The sequence below is a fragment of the Gobio gobio genome (assembly GCF_949357685.1).
Source record: "Gobio gobio genome assembly, chromosome: 10".
In the NCBI taxonomy this organism is placed as follows: domain Eukaryota; kingdom Metazoa; phylum Chordata; class Actinopteri; order Cypriniformes; family Gobionidae; genus Gobio; species Gobio gobio.
In genome coordinates, this window is record NC_137116.1 from 36,465,419 (window position 1) to 36,480,491 (window position 15,073).

At 44.1% G+C, this 15,073-nt stretch overlaps 1 protein-coding gene across 2 annotated transcripts in view; it reads right to left on the reverse strand.

The window, feature by feature from the left end:
* The window catches only part of specc1la (sperm antigen with calponin homology and coiled-coil domains 1-like a), a 59,652-nt gene that overhangs the window by 2,581 nt on the left and 41,998 nt on the right, over positions 1-15,073 (reverse strand). For both annotated transcript variants that reach the window (XM_079826963.1, XM_079826964.1), the window contains 5 exons: positions 14,568-14,657; positions 13,605-13,767; positions 13,294-13,396; positions 2,450-2,566; positions 2,157-2,216 (listed from right to left, as the gene is read on the reverse strand). In XM_079826963.1, coding sequence (XP_079683089.1) covers positions 2,157-2,216; positions 2,450-2,566; positions 13,294-13,396; positions 13,605-13,767; positions 14,568-14,657 — 533 coding nt within the window. The remainder of the gene's footprint in view (positions 1-2,156; positions 2,217-2,449; positions 2,567-13,293; positions 13,397-13,604; positions 13,768-14,567; positions 14,658-15,073) is intronic.

Sequence of the window (15,073 nt, forward strand, 5' to 3'; positions counted from 1 at the left end):
GGTGCGTGTAAGAGAACTCGATTCTGGTGCGTGAAAGAGAACTCAATTCTGGTGCGTGAAAGAGAACTCAATTCTGGTGCGTGTAAGAGAACTCGATTCTGGTGCGGGAAAGAGAACTCGATTGTGGCATGCGAAAGAACTCGATTCTGATGCGTGAAAGAATTTGATTCTGGCATGCGAAAGAGAACTCGATTCTGGTGCGTGAGAGAACTTGATTCTGGTGCGTGAAAGAGAACTTTATTCTGGCGCGCGAAAGAACTCGATTCTGGTGTGCGAAAGAGAACTCGATTCCGGCGCGCGAAAGAGAACTCTATTCTGCCGTGCGAAAGAGAACTCTATTCTGGTGCGTGAAAGAGAACTCGATTCTGGTGCGTGAAAGAGAACTCGATTCTGGCGCGCGAAAGAGAACTCGATTCTGGTGCGTGAAAGAGAACTCGACTCTGGTGTGCGAAAGAGAATTCGATTCTGGTGTGTGAAAGAGAACTCGATTCTGGTGCGCGAAAGAGAACTCGATTGTGGCACGCGAAAGAACTCGATTCTGGTGCACGAACGAGAACTCAATTCTGGTGCGCGAAAGAGAACTCGATTCTAGTGCGTGAAAGAACTCGATTCCGGTGCGCGAAAGACAACTCGATTCTGGTGCGCAAAAGAGAACTCGATTCTAGTGCGTGAAAGAACTCGATTCCGGTGCGCGAAAGAGAACTCGATTGTGGCACGCGAAATAACTCGATTCTGGTGCGTGAAAGAGAACTTGATTCTGGCGTGCGAAAGAGAACTCGATTCTGGTGCGTGAGAGAACTTGATTCTGGTGCATGAAAGAGAACTTGATTCTGGCGCGCGAAAGAACTCTATTCTGGTGTGCGAAAGAGAACTAGATTCCGGCGCGCGAAAGAGAACTCTATTCTGGCACGTGAAAGAACTCGATTCTGGCGCTAAAGAGAACTGTGAGTGCGATACTGGCTCGCATCTTTCTGTGCATTTTGTGTGTGTCACATAGACAGGACATTCATAGACAGCGCATTCTCTTTCGTCTCGTTGTGCTTGAATGGTTTAAAAGCATTTATACGAATAAGAGCGTGATCATATAACGTAACGCCATCCAAAAACTGACAGAAAAAATAAATTGATGCGTTCAATATTTTTTACGCATTAAATAGAAAAAATGAAATCGCATGCGTTTAAGCGCTTTTGACAGCACTAGTTTTATGTTTATATGCAGCAGTATATTAACATATACTGTACAACTTTTGATTTTAATAATGTATTTGCTTTTATGGTTTTAACGCATTTCCTGTAGCTCAAACAATAGAGCGTGGTGCTAGCAACGCCAAGGTCATGGGTTTGATTCCCAGGGAAAGCAATAACTGACAAAAATGTAAAAAATTTGTACCTTGAATGCAATGCAAGTCGCTTTGGATAAAAGCGTCTGCCAAATGCATAAATGTAAATTAGCAAATGTTGAAAGTAACATTAAGATTACTAAATGATTTAGAAGTATTTTTCATTTATAGTGTATGTTAACTAAATGTAGTTAACTAATGTTAACAAATTACATCATCTAGTAAAGTGCTGCTTAATATTTTTGTGAAAACTTGTGCACTTTTTTTCAGGACTCTTTGAACATTTAAAAGAACAACATTTATTAGGACATATTTGTAAACATTATAAATGTATTTGCTGTCATTTTTGATCAATTGTGTGTCCTTGCTGAATAAAAGTATTTCTTAAAAAAAAACTTCTGAATAGTAGTCTATGTTAGTATATACATGTGTATGACTTCTCTGTAGGACTTGCTTTAAGAGCTTCAGTGCTGTTTTCAGTATGGACATGCTGAACATATTGTTACAATAGTTCACAATAAGGAAACAATTCTATATTGTGTGCTATAAGTAAACAGCTCTGGATGATAATTAAGTGTTTCCAGCTTTTCACCTGCTGTCAGCTTACAGGATGGGAGTGGGTGACAGAAATGATAATTAATAGTGCGCCTTAGATCTGCATTATGTATTTCTGCACGTTGCTCCAGCACAAACTCTCTGACTATTGAACATGCCCATTTGTGTGCAAACTACAGACTTGCTTCATCAGCTGGCCTGAATGAAAATACAGCAAATTGTTCTCTGTTGTAATAGAGCTAATGGAAAATACCTACTTACCAGAGTGGACTTGATGCCCACACTTTCTGCTGCTTGGAAGGCCAGGGTGAAATTTCGTCTCTGAAATAAGTTGTGAGATTAGCGACAAATAATAAACCAAGATTAACCTAAAAAATAACAAAGATCTGTTCTCATAGGCTTGAAAAATCTTTCAAATAAATGGCACTTGGTTTGATATTTGTTACTTTAAAGTGCGTTTTAACTGTCCAAATACTGGGGACACCGAATATGAATTATACTCCCATTAGTGTTATAAGGCAAAGACATGATGCAGAACTCAGTAGTGTACTTACCTTGTCCTGACTGTTGAGCTCTTGATAGGGAATATGAGCAGGCAGGTATGTGTGAAGGACGGCGCAGAAGGCCAGTCCATCGTTCCAGCTGCTGCTGAAGTTGGTAATGTCGATGTTCTGTGGAACAAACAGACATGACGGACTTCATAAAAGCCCCTGGACTTTGCATTAGCATGAACTAAAAATGTGGGATTATACAATTTAAAATGCAGTTCATTTAAAACCAGATTAAAGAGAGTTAAATATGATACGCCAGGTTTAAGTCATAAAATGCAAGAAATTCAGTGGAACACATTTAATGGAACATTTCCCCACCACATTGCAAAAATCTCATCTTCCTGTGGTGTAAAGCAGATTTCCTGTTCATAGCTTCTCCCACAACCTCATTTGTGCTCGAAAGAGCAAAATAACACTTCAGATCCGTTTCTATAAACGTCTTCTACACTGTCTTGATGTCCACATTTTTTACCTGTAATGTGGGGCATAAGAGCAGAGAGCCTTCATCCTCTCCAGCTCATCTATTCACACATGTACTGTAAGAACTACTGCGGAAGCATCAGGAACATCAGTTCTTGTGCCTTCATAGTCAAACAGACAATTAATGCAGAATTACTTAAAGAAACACGCTGACTTTTTAGGACTTTAGCTTATTCACCGTATCCCCCAGAGTTAGATAAGTCCATACATACCATTCTCATCTCCGTGCGTTCCATAACTCTGTCTGACGCACCCACAGCTAGCCTAGCTTAGCACAAAGACAAGCTAGCCTTCTGCTCAATAAGTGACAAAATAACGGCAACAGTTCTCTTTCATCATCTCGTGTTCGAGATCCACCTATGGGAAGGGCATCCGTACCTGACCTCTGCAGAAGCATCCAATTGCACCAAGTCTGGCAAGACAGACAGGAGCGCACAGCCAATGCCCGGTAAGGCCCCGCCCCTTACCTGCGGGCATCTATAGCCTGCACGCGCTACTGTACTCCAGTTGACATTCGCTTCTCGCGATCTCTGCGTATACACAGCTCGGTTGAATTGACGCGGCTCGCTTATTGTCTGCAGGAGGAAATATCTTTTCGATCAGCCTCCGCCAGGTGTGACAGTTTCTATTCCGCCAGGTTTTCTGTGTCTGCTCTCGGAGCCGCCCACGCTCTCTCGCGTTTTCCTGTCCCACGGCTGCCCGCCACGGATTTCTCTACGTTTTTCGCCGGTATGTCGCTCTTTATCCCTGCTTCCTCTGCCACCAGCTTGTCATGGGCCTGCCCGGCCGCGTGTGGTGCGCTTATCGCCACTAAGGACCTTCACCCGTTCTGCGTGGTTTGCTTGGGCCTCAAGCACGCGGAAGAGGCCTTGGAGAATCCGGAGAACTGCAGCTACTGCCTCGTGCTGCCTAGGAAACTCCTGCGACGCCGCCTTAAAGTTGCTGCTACCCAGTGCAGCGAGCTCGACTTTTCGGATTCGGACGTGGGACACGATGACGACAGCGCGCCACCGGGGGCCTCCCGGGACGCGACTTCTCTTGTTTGGGCTGACCAGCCTAACTCTGAGTTCCCCGAAGAGGACATCTTCGTGGGCAACCTCCCGCTCGACAACGACGCAGGCCTTCTCGGGGTCTCCGAGGACGAGGAAGCCATCCCGCCCTCTGGTATTCCCCAGGCCAGCGTCCCCGCGGCCTCCCAGTCTATTCTCCTGGATGTTTGTGAGCGAGCGGCCACTCGTCTCAATATTGAGTGGCCGGCTCCACAGAGCACCACCGACCAGGAGAGACACATTTATGATGGGAAAGTGTTGGGAGCGCCTCCCGGCCCAAGGAAACAACTCTTTCCCGTCGTTCCAGCGTGTGCTAAGCACATGAAACATTACTGGAAGGATCCGCTCGACTTCAAACACGGTCTCGTGGACCTGGAGGTTAAGGACATGGCAGCTTTTGGCATGGGTGAGCCACCCGCTATAGAGCCCTCTATCGCCAGGCACCTCATTCCAGCCCAGGGAGGGCTTCTTGCCCCCCCCTAAACCGGTTCTTCCTAATAAGATGGACCGTTTTTCTGCCTTGGTGCACCAGGCCGCCTACAAATCGTCGGCTTTGGCTGTTAGAGCCCTTAACGTCTCTTCGCTCTTTTCTGCTTACCAGGCGGAAATCCTGGAAGACCTGGGCTAACAGCTCGACAAGGGATCTCCCTCCCCTTCACTATGGAAGGAGATCATCACGGTGAACGATCTCGTCCTCCGCAACGCTTGTCAGGCCGCCCAAGCCTGCGGGCGCTCCATGGCGCTTTCTGTTGTAGGGGAGCGCGCGCTCTGGCTCAATCTGTCAGGCCTCCCAGACAGCGAGAAGAGACGCATTGCAGGCGCCCCGGTAGAGCCCAGCCGTGCTCTCTTTGGACCCGCCGTCGCACTAATGCAACAGCGGTGCGACGGCAAAAAGAAGGAGGACGAGGCTTTTTAAGTTATGTCTTCCTAGGAAGGCGGCTCCACGCCAGGCGCCCCCTGCGCGTTTGCCTAACCCCCCGGCGCGTCACTTTCATCAGGGCAAGGAAAGGCCCCGCAACAAGCCCGGCCCGCAACAGCAGAGCAACCCACCCTTGGCCAAGCCCTGGGGGAAACCTACTGCTGCCGCCGCGGGAAAACCCCCAAGCTCTACCCCCAGCAACTCTAAACGCAAGCGGCCTGCCTGATGTTTGGCCGATGAGCGTTTGGGGTCCATGTTCTCGAGCGACAAGCTCTCTGGACTCGCTTCCCGCCCTAGAGCCCCGGTCCAAAAGACCGAGGGTCACTTCTGGAGGGTGCCCCCCTCCCATGGCTGCCCAGCCCATGTGTTCAGTGGACGTTGTGTGTTCTCCCCCGTTCAAGGGGTCTGTTGTGAGGACGTGTTCAAAAGCAGTATCACCACACCGCACATGTTGTGTTCCCCTCACTCAGCTAATAAAGGCTTCGGCCCCATTGTTTCCCCGAAAACAAAACACACAAAAAACACAAAAACATTAAATCAAACGAATCAAATGAATTCGTTACAGAGGGATGTCCTCCCTCTGCAGGGAAATCACTTTTCTCTGCAAAGGGCGGACAGCTCTCTGAACCCACGCATGCAGTTCCTAGTTTCCATTGCATCACAAATAAGCCAGCTGGGCACACACGAAGCCGGCATCGCTTGGGTGGGTACGCTCGCGAGCCGTGCGTCAGTTTGGCGAACTGCAGCGGCACCCGAATGGGTGATGCGCACAATAGTGCAGGGCTATCGTCTGCAGTTTGCTATGAAACCCCCGCGGTTCAGCAGCGGTCTCTTTTCACACACAGAAGAGAGCACTGCCCACGTTCTGAAGGAGGAAATCTCCTCCCTTCTGAGCAAAGGTGCGATTCAGGTGGTACCCCCCAATCTGATAAACCAGGGTTTTTATTCTCGTTGTTTCCTGGTCCCAAAGAAGGACAGTTCTCTCCGTCCCATTCTGGACCTCAGAGTGTTGAACAAACATTAAAGGAAATACAATTTCACAATGTTAACTCATGGTTCGCTCGCCCGCGCCATAAAACAGAACGACTGGTTCACATCGGTCGACCTGAAAGATGCTTTTTTCCACATAAGCATTTATCCACCACACAGGAAGTTTCTTCGTTTCGCCTATCAAGGCGTTTGTTACGAATTCACGGTCCTGCCATTTGGTTTGAGTCTAAGCCCTCGGTCCTTCTGTCTGTGCGCGGAAGCAGGGTTGACTCCCCTGAGAATGTCTGGTCTACGGATTTTGACATACATAGACGATTGGCTCATCATAGCCGACTCGAAGGAAAAGGTGTTGCAGGACACCTGCCGTGTGCTCGCGCACATCACATCCCTGGGCTTCAGGGTGAATGTGAACAAAAGCAATTTTGCACCCAGCCAGAATGTGATCTTCTTGGGCCTGGAGCTGAACTCAGTCTCCATGCGAGCGCGTCTCTCTCAGGAGCGCGTTCTCTCTCTGATGAACTGTCTATCGCAGTTCAGGGAGGGGGCGAAGGAGCAATATCGCACATGCCTCAGACTACAGGGTCTTATGGCTTCATCTATCCAGGTTTTGCCACTAGGACTCCTGAGGATGAGGGCGTTCATGAAATGGGTTTCGTCACTACATTTCAGTCCGTTACACGATCTCTGCCGCTCGGTAACAGCACCTGCGCCACAGCTCTGTGCCACTGGAGGAGCGCAGATTTTTACGCACAAGGCACCGTCCTGGGGATGGTAATGTTGCAGAAAGTTGTGACGACGGATGCGTCCTTAACAGGCTGGGGTGCCACCCAAGAGGGCAGAACTGTGAACTACATTTGTGGCCGAACAAACTACGTTCAGAGCACATCAATTATTTAGAGCTTCTGACCATTTGGAAGGCTCTGAATCATTTTCTGCCTCGTCTGCAGGGACATTATGTGCTTGTACGCTGCGACAATACCACGGCAGTGGCTTATATCAATCGTCAAGGCGGCGTGCGCTCGTCGAAACTTCATGCCCTAGCTTACAAGCTGCTGGTATGGGGCAGACGTTTTTTCCTGTCGCTACGCGTGACTCATGTTCCAGGAATCCTGAACAGAGGCACGGATCTTCTATCGAGGGGGAACCCGCTCTTCGGAGATTGCCGCATTCACCCTCAGATAGTGAGCATGATATGGATGAGATTCGGACAGGCGGATCTATTCGCCTCGCGCGAAAACAGCCATTGTCCTATGTTCTTCTCGCTAAAGGACTTGGACGCGCCCCTCGGGGTGGATGCACTGGCCCACCCGTGGCCCAAAGTGCTGCTGTATGCCTTTCCTCCCCTGTGCTTGATAATTCCTACAATGGCCAGGGTGAGAGAGGGGGGCCTGTCTCTCATCCTGATAGCACCCAGGTGGCCCAAAGCGGAGATAATTCCTCTGTTATATGCTCAGCCGTGGCGCCTCCCCCTCCGCACGGACCTATTGTCTCAAGTGAACGGGGAGATTTATCACCCACACCCGGACAGGGTAGCTCTCTGGGCCTGGCCCGTGAAAGGACGAACCTGAGCGCGTTAGGGCTTCCCCCGCGCGTGGTGGCTACTATACAGAATGCCAGGGCCGTTTCTATGCCGTCCTTATATGGCTGTAAGTGGCAAGTGTTCGATGAGTGGTGTGATGGGTGGGGTCTCACTTCATATCAGTGCTCAGTCTCTGATGTTTTGTGTTTCCTCCAAGACCTTATGGATAAAGGCAGGTCCTTTTCCACTATTAAGGTCTATCTGGCAGCTATCTCTGCTTGTCATGTGGGCTTTGAGGGCTCAACGGTTGGGCAGCATCCTCTAATCCGCAGATTTATGAAGGGTGCCCGCCGCTTGTTGCCAGTCATTAAGGGAACGATCCCTGAATGGGACCTCTCTTTGGTGCTGGAAGCTCTGTCTCAATTCCCTTTTGAGCCACTGGGGGATATTTCCCTAAAGTTGCTGTCTTTTAAGACAGCTTTGCTCTTGGCCTTGGCGTCAGCCAAACGTGTCAGTGAGTTACATGCACTCTCGGTTCACCCCTCGTGCACTAAATTCTCTCTGGGCGGAAATAAGGTTTTCCTTAAACTTAATCCAGCCTTCATGCCGAAATGTTTTCCTGCGTTCACATCGGGGGTATTGGAGCTGTCTGCTTTTCACCCTCCGCCCTTTTCCGGTCCGTGCGTTACAGATGTATTTGGCTAGGACCAGTGCATTCCGGAAGAGTGATCAACTCTTTGTTTCATGGGCTCCTCCCCACAAAGGGGGTCCCCTGTCTAAACAACGCCTTTCGCATTGGCTTGTGGACGCTATCATTTTGGCTTACGAATCAAAGGGAGTGCAACCTCCAGGGGACATCAGAGCTCATTCCACGAGGGGCTTAGCCGCCTCTTGGGCTCTATTCAGGGGAGTATCACTGCAGGATATCTGCTCTGCTGCCAGTTGGGCTTCTCCCCATACGTTTGTGCGTTACTATGTTACTATGGCTGGATGTTACCAAAACTCCGGTAGCACATTCGGTTTTGGAGGTGGGGTCTTCCTAACCCCGCCTTCTCTTGTGTGTGCCACACACATGGTTCATGCCCTGCTTGTACACCGCAGTTACGTGTGTGCATCGGTGTGGCAGGTTCATGAGTATGAGACGTGTATCTTTTTCTGGCTAACAGAACCTCACTGTGAGTATATTGGGCAATCGGGGAGCTGTCCATGTCTCTCCCATAGGTGGATCTCGAACACGAGATGATGAAAGAGAACAATAGGTTACTGTTGTAACCCCGGTTCTCTGAAACATTGAGTGGAGAGATCCACCAGCCTTGCCCCGCTTGCTGCACGAGAAGCGAATATTCTTACTGGAGTACAGTAGCGCGTGCAGGCTATATATGCCCGCAGGTAAGGGGCGGGGCCTTACCGGGCATTGGCTGCACGCTCCTGTCTGTCTTGCCAGACTTGGTGCAATTGGATGCTTCTGCAGAGGTCAGGTACGGATGCCCTTCCCATAGGTGGATCTCTCCACTCGATGTTTCAGAGAACCGGGGTTACGACAGCAGTGTTTCCCCTACCATTGTTTTGGGGGGGCGCCCCGCCCTCCCAAAACGCCCCCCCGCCCCCCCTGAATGAATGACAAAAAATATTTGTCATTACGGTCGACAATAAGAATTGCCTGATGGTTCAGTGCCAGCGTGAAAGACACTCGGGCCAATGCTGCATCTTCACGGAAACTGATCATTTGCGCATTTTTAAGCCTTGCCAATTTAAATATTCAAGCGCTCATAGACGACAAAGTGTGTTTGCTCGTTGCGAAGGGCAGCAACACACCACACACACACGCACGACCACGCGTCTCACAGCGCGCGAATATTCACACAAAATTATATCAAAATGACTGTCTTGTTGAGTATCATCGTAAACATAGTTGGTTAGGTCTTTTAAATGAACGTAAACATGAAATTTGCCAGTCACCGCCAGCATTTATGGTCATTTTCACAAGTTTTAATGGTCCACAGAATATCTAAACATGCAATATATCAAAAGAAAGAACAGACCCACTGTTTTATTCCAGCTTCATATATTATTTTTTTAATCAACACTTGAATGTTGCAAGTTTCATGAAAAAGCAACATTTTGAGCATAAAGCTGAAAAAAAAAATCACGTTTTTGTAAAAGACTACGTTACGTCCGAACGATGACCAAAACACAGATGTTGTAGATGGAGTCCATCAACACCCCAAAGCTTGACAGTCCTATAACTCGTCCTGGGTTGACATTTCATTCAATAACATTAGGCAGTTTTGATTTATATGCTGTTTAATGGTGATGATCGCGTTATTTTACATATGCATCTGCTTACACATGATATCGCACGTTGCTTCTTCGGCTGTGTTTTGATCAGGAGATTCTGTCCTCGTGCAGGAGATGCGCTACAGCACCCCCTACCGTATAACAGTGAAAACATGGAAAGCCGGAAAATATCGTCATTGGCTATATAAATATTGAGATAACAAAAGACAAAAGACAAAAAAAAAAAAAAAAAATCACTCACTGCTCTTGACTGAATAACTTTTAATAAGGGTTAATCTGTATTTATATGCAGTGGCATATCATTTTATGCAGACTATGCAGTTATATTTTACATTTGATTACTATTTTTGTACCTGACAATCTAGTTTAGACCTACATGAAAATAACTGTTTATTTCATTTGTATATGTTTGTTCTGCTTTATTTATTTGTGCTTTTGCTCATAATTTGATTATTTGTTCTTATTTTATTACTGACAGTCTTTAACAATATAAAAAAAATATATGAGTTAGGATATTAGTTTTTAGAGTCATAACCTTATTTATTAAGCTTATATGGCTCAAAAACAATACTAGGCCTATTTTATTTTATTTGTCTCTTTTTTTTGTGGTGGGGTCAGTGAAAATTCTGACAGGGCAAGTAAAAATTTGAACCCCTGAAAAAAATCCTTAGCATTGAGCCCTGAAATATATATATTGTTTATATTTATTTACCAAATTAATTAGTTTATTGTCTATGGCAACACCACGTATCCGTAACACTCCCGCTCTGCGACACTAGTAGTTTCGGGAGGTTTCTACAGAACTTTATGCTTATATCTAATACAAAATCTTCATGCCATCCCTCTTCCGTTCCACTTTGATAATCATCAGTTGTGATCATGTCCTGTAGTTTCACATGTGGTTAAAGTCTTGGTGGTGAACACTGACTATCAAAACCAGAAAGAAAAAAAAAAGCTTATGTTTACTCTACTTCTCTAAAATATGTGCAAACAAGCGAGGTGACAGTGAACTTCATTTGTTTGTGATGTTTGTGACTTTTCACACTTAGTAATGTGTCGTAGGATATACAGAAGAAAAAAAAAAATCTGTTCACAAACCAATAAAATATTTATTGAAGACTTTTTTGGTTTTTAAATGAGTACATTTTCCTTCTGCAGCATGTCCAGATGATAAACATTCGACGAGTTTGTTTTCAAAAGTGCTGCTGACGGCCCTGTTTTGAGTCAAGTAACATTTAAAATGGCAGAGAAATCTAGCGGACTTCCTGGTGAGGATCTTGATAAACACTGACTACGACAACCGCACAAGCTTTTGTGGAAGAGAAAGACCTTGTTTAAGTAGGAAACAGCATTTCACAGAAATCTGACTATAAAATAAAATAAAAATAATGTATATAACAGGTATGGCATGGACCGGCTTTAGGTCCATTATTCTGTGGACAAAGATGACATCTGAGATTTGGCAAGATTTAAACTTCCAACTAAGGATGCTCATAATTAATTGGTTAACCATTAACAGAGTAAGAATTTGGATCGATTATTACTATCAGTAAAGCTGGGCGTACACGGTGCAATTATTGTTGTCGGTGTCGCACAAGCTCGCAGGATCTTGTGGAAATCGTTGATGGTTGTATGATTGCGGCTCGCAGTGTGTGAGAGAAATTTCAAGCCTAGCCGAGTACGTTATGAGCACCTTCCAATAGTTTTTAAACATGATAATTTTTCATAGGCTGTCCCCTACTGCCAAATCATACACAACCACGTCACATAGGATAGATCGATGAGTATTATTAGGCTATAGCTCAGTGGCAGCAACCCTACAGCGTGTGCATACACGGTCACTCACACAAACACACTCGCTCTCTCTCTCTCTCTCTCTCTCTCTCTCTCTCTCTCTCTAGTAATTTTTGTTGAAAGGAATGGCTGCTGTTCTCTGCTTTTCAACAAATCATTTGCACACAAATAATTTTTCTTTCTTTCTTTTTTCTATCCGAAGCTATAGCAGTAACATTGACTACGTTTATATGTGCACCAATAATGCGACTATTTATACACGAGTAAGGTCTTAATCGCATTAAGATGTTTACATGACATGAGCAGAACTCTTCACTCCAGTTTATATGCAATTTTCATTATTCTGATTATAAGAAGTATGGTTGTACAACACTCAGATAGGCACACATTATGCATGTTACCGGCCATTGTTTTAATCTACTCACTTCAAATTCATAATACATTTTTATGGACGTAGCTTACTGGATATTATGCCGTGTTTGCCTGCTGCCATCGTGTTCTTTGTGCCGTCTAGATGAAGATACGGAGCATAGACTGCACAGCGAGTTGTGTTGACAGAGTTTAGTGATTTGGAGAAGAGAAAACTTCAGAATAATGTCACAAAGTGCATTTATGAAGTTGTGTGAACAACACGCGGTATCCGTGTACGTCCGCGCACTTTGGTCAGAATGGTATAATGCGATTAAGGTGTTTACATGCCTGTTTATTGCGATTAAAATCGGCGTACGCCACCTAGTTTAATGCGACTAGGGTTACTACAATTATGAGCTAAATCGCATTAGTTTGATTGAAGTATTGCGTTTGCATGAGGTAAAGTTTAATCGCAATATTGTCAAAATCCTATTATAATCGCATTATAAGGGAGCATGTAAACGTAGTCATTCAGAATAAGGTCAATAATTAGATTACTGCTGTCCATGTAAACGTAGTGTGTGTTTACTAGCACGAAAGCTCATGTGATTGCCGCCAGCTCGCCGTGCAGTACAGCTGTACCAGCTGCTTTGATGCGATTATCAGGTTAATTGACTCGTAACATGTGCAATATCTCACAACCTCTCGAGTGTCCGAACTTTCACAGTGTACACCCACATTTAAACGTTCAAAATATTTTAAAAAATGACTTTTTAAACCGTTTGCTGCATAGTTAAAACGCATATAAAAATATAAAATTGCGTTTTTGCGAGATAAAAAACATGTTGCGTATAAGTCACGTGTTATTAATTAAACAAATATTGTACAAATATTTGTATACAAAAAAAAAAAAACAGAATGCACTTTCTGCCATCTCTGTGTCCTTTCCGTACACTTGTTTGTGGAACACGTCACAAAATGACAAAAATAAACCGAAACTCAGCATGTGCAGTTTTTTCTTTCGTTTTGTTAATCTGTTAATTATTTAAGTGTAATATATTTCGCATACAGGCCTATTTATATATATAATATTATTGTTTTTCTCTGTTCACAGAAGCTCTGCAGGTGCGTGGTGGATTGATGTTTGAACCCTCATGTTCTTTTGTTTATGCTGCTATTTGTGCATGTAAAACTAAACCTCTGGAAATAAATTTTTGGTACATTTAATGGGTCACGTTCTAATTTAATTTAATTCTAATTTTACATAATCTTGTCATTTAACGGTAAATGATTGGTTAACAAGCGTTGGTTGTCACTCAGTAAAACCCCCAAAATGAGCATCCCTACTTCCAAGACAATGAAGCTATCCAAAAATCTACAGTGACATGCAACTGACAGTATCTACAATATAGTAAGAGGCTTCTATTTTACATGTCAGGGAACCAACCTGATAGCCCTCGGTTTTCTTCTGACACCATCTCAGCAGTGCATTTCTTTTAGAACCACCATATTCACGAGCCAAAGCAGACAGAGGGTCTTTTCGCTCCTCTCTACGTGGATAAACAAAGCAACAATGACTGTTTTAGTAACCTTGATATTATTCAACTCAGAAGAAACATTCCAGCACTTTAGATTCATAGCACAGATTCAAAGAACAGGTCAAAATGCATGGCCATTGACGGCCGTTACATTTAAATGAGAAGCGAAACAAAAGAGAGTACGAAACAGCATGTGTGTAAGTTCTCGGCAGGTGCGTACCGAATGCGGCTGCGTGCTGTGGGATTGACGGAGGCCGTGGGGGAGGAGGAAGATGACAGGGAGAGAGGAGGTGCAGCAGAGCCCATGGCTATCAGAGAGGAAGCTGGGCCTCCATCAGGAGTACTGATATCCCTCTTCACCTCTTCACTGCTTCTCCGAGACACTAAACAGTAGAGAGGGGGAAAGTTTGATCATCAATTAGGTAATAGTAGTCCCTACTCTTTGGGTTTATACCAGTATATAATTCATTGCTGTATTAATCTGACGTTGAAAGTCATATACAATAATTATGGAATTTAATAACATATATAAAAATAATAGATTATATGTACTATAACAATGTATGTGTTTATCTGCTCTTTTTAATTAAAAATCCCATCCACTCCCTGTTTGGATGCATTCATTTAATTGTCCTTCATTTTACATCAGTGTCTTCAGAATATGAAAATAATTATGAATAGTGATTTTTCATGATTTTTTAAAAATGTTTTTGAAAGAACTCTCTTATGTTCACCAAGGCTGCACTTATTCGGTTAGAAATACAGTAAAAACAAAAATAGTGTCATATATTCTTACAATTTAAAATAACTCTACTATTTTTTTCAAATGTAATTTATTCCCGTGATGGCAATAAATTACATTTAATGATCATTACTCCAGACTTCAGTTACATGACCCTTCAGAAATGATTCTAATATGCTGATTGTGTGCTTAATAAACATTTCGTATAATCATAATTGTTTCCAGGATTCTTTAATGAATAGAAAGTTAAAAAGAACAGTATTTATTTGAAATGGAAAGCTTTTGTATTGTTTGATCCATTGAATGCATCCTTGCTGATTAATGTTTCAAAACTACTGACCTCAAACAATTCTGAATTTATGAATAAGACATTGCAGCACATGAATGCATTGTGTTTTTATTAAATGTTTGTGTTTGATTTTAAATGGCTCTGAGCTTCACCTGTGATGGTCTTTGATGAGTCCATGTTTGAGACTCTCTGAAGAGCTGAAGTGGGACGACTGCCATTGGCTGCTCTGAGTAGATGCTCAGCTGCAGACAGACAAAGACAGATATATTATGTAATAATCATGATTGTAATATCTATTATCAGTTCATCAGGGAGTTAAGTGGAACTCTGGAAATTCTAGGGGGAAAAACACAATGAAAGAAAATAATAAATGGTGCAGTCTTCAAACACACAATGCTAACTTGACATATTCACAATAAAATGTTATTGCACATTGAATCAATGACAATCAAATGCTATTACAAGTATAATCCAAAAAAATCAATCTATAAAATTGAAAGAACATTACAGCGAAAAAAAAAAAAACTAAAGTTGACAGCCAACAAATCTCAATAGCTGTAAAGGGTCAGAGAGGCAACCGATCACCCCCACATGAAAGTCATCCCACCCCTGTAATTTCCCCAGAGGATGATAAGTGTTCCTGGAAAGCAGCGGAACG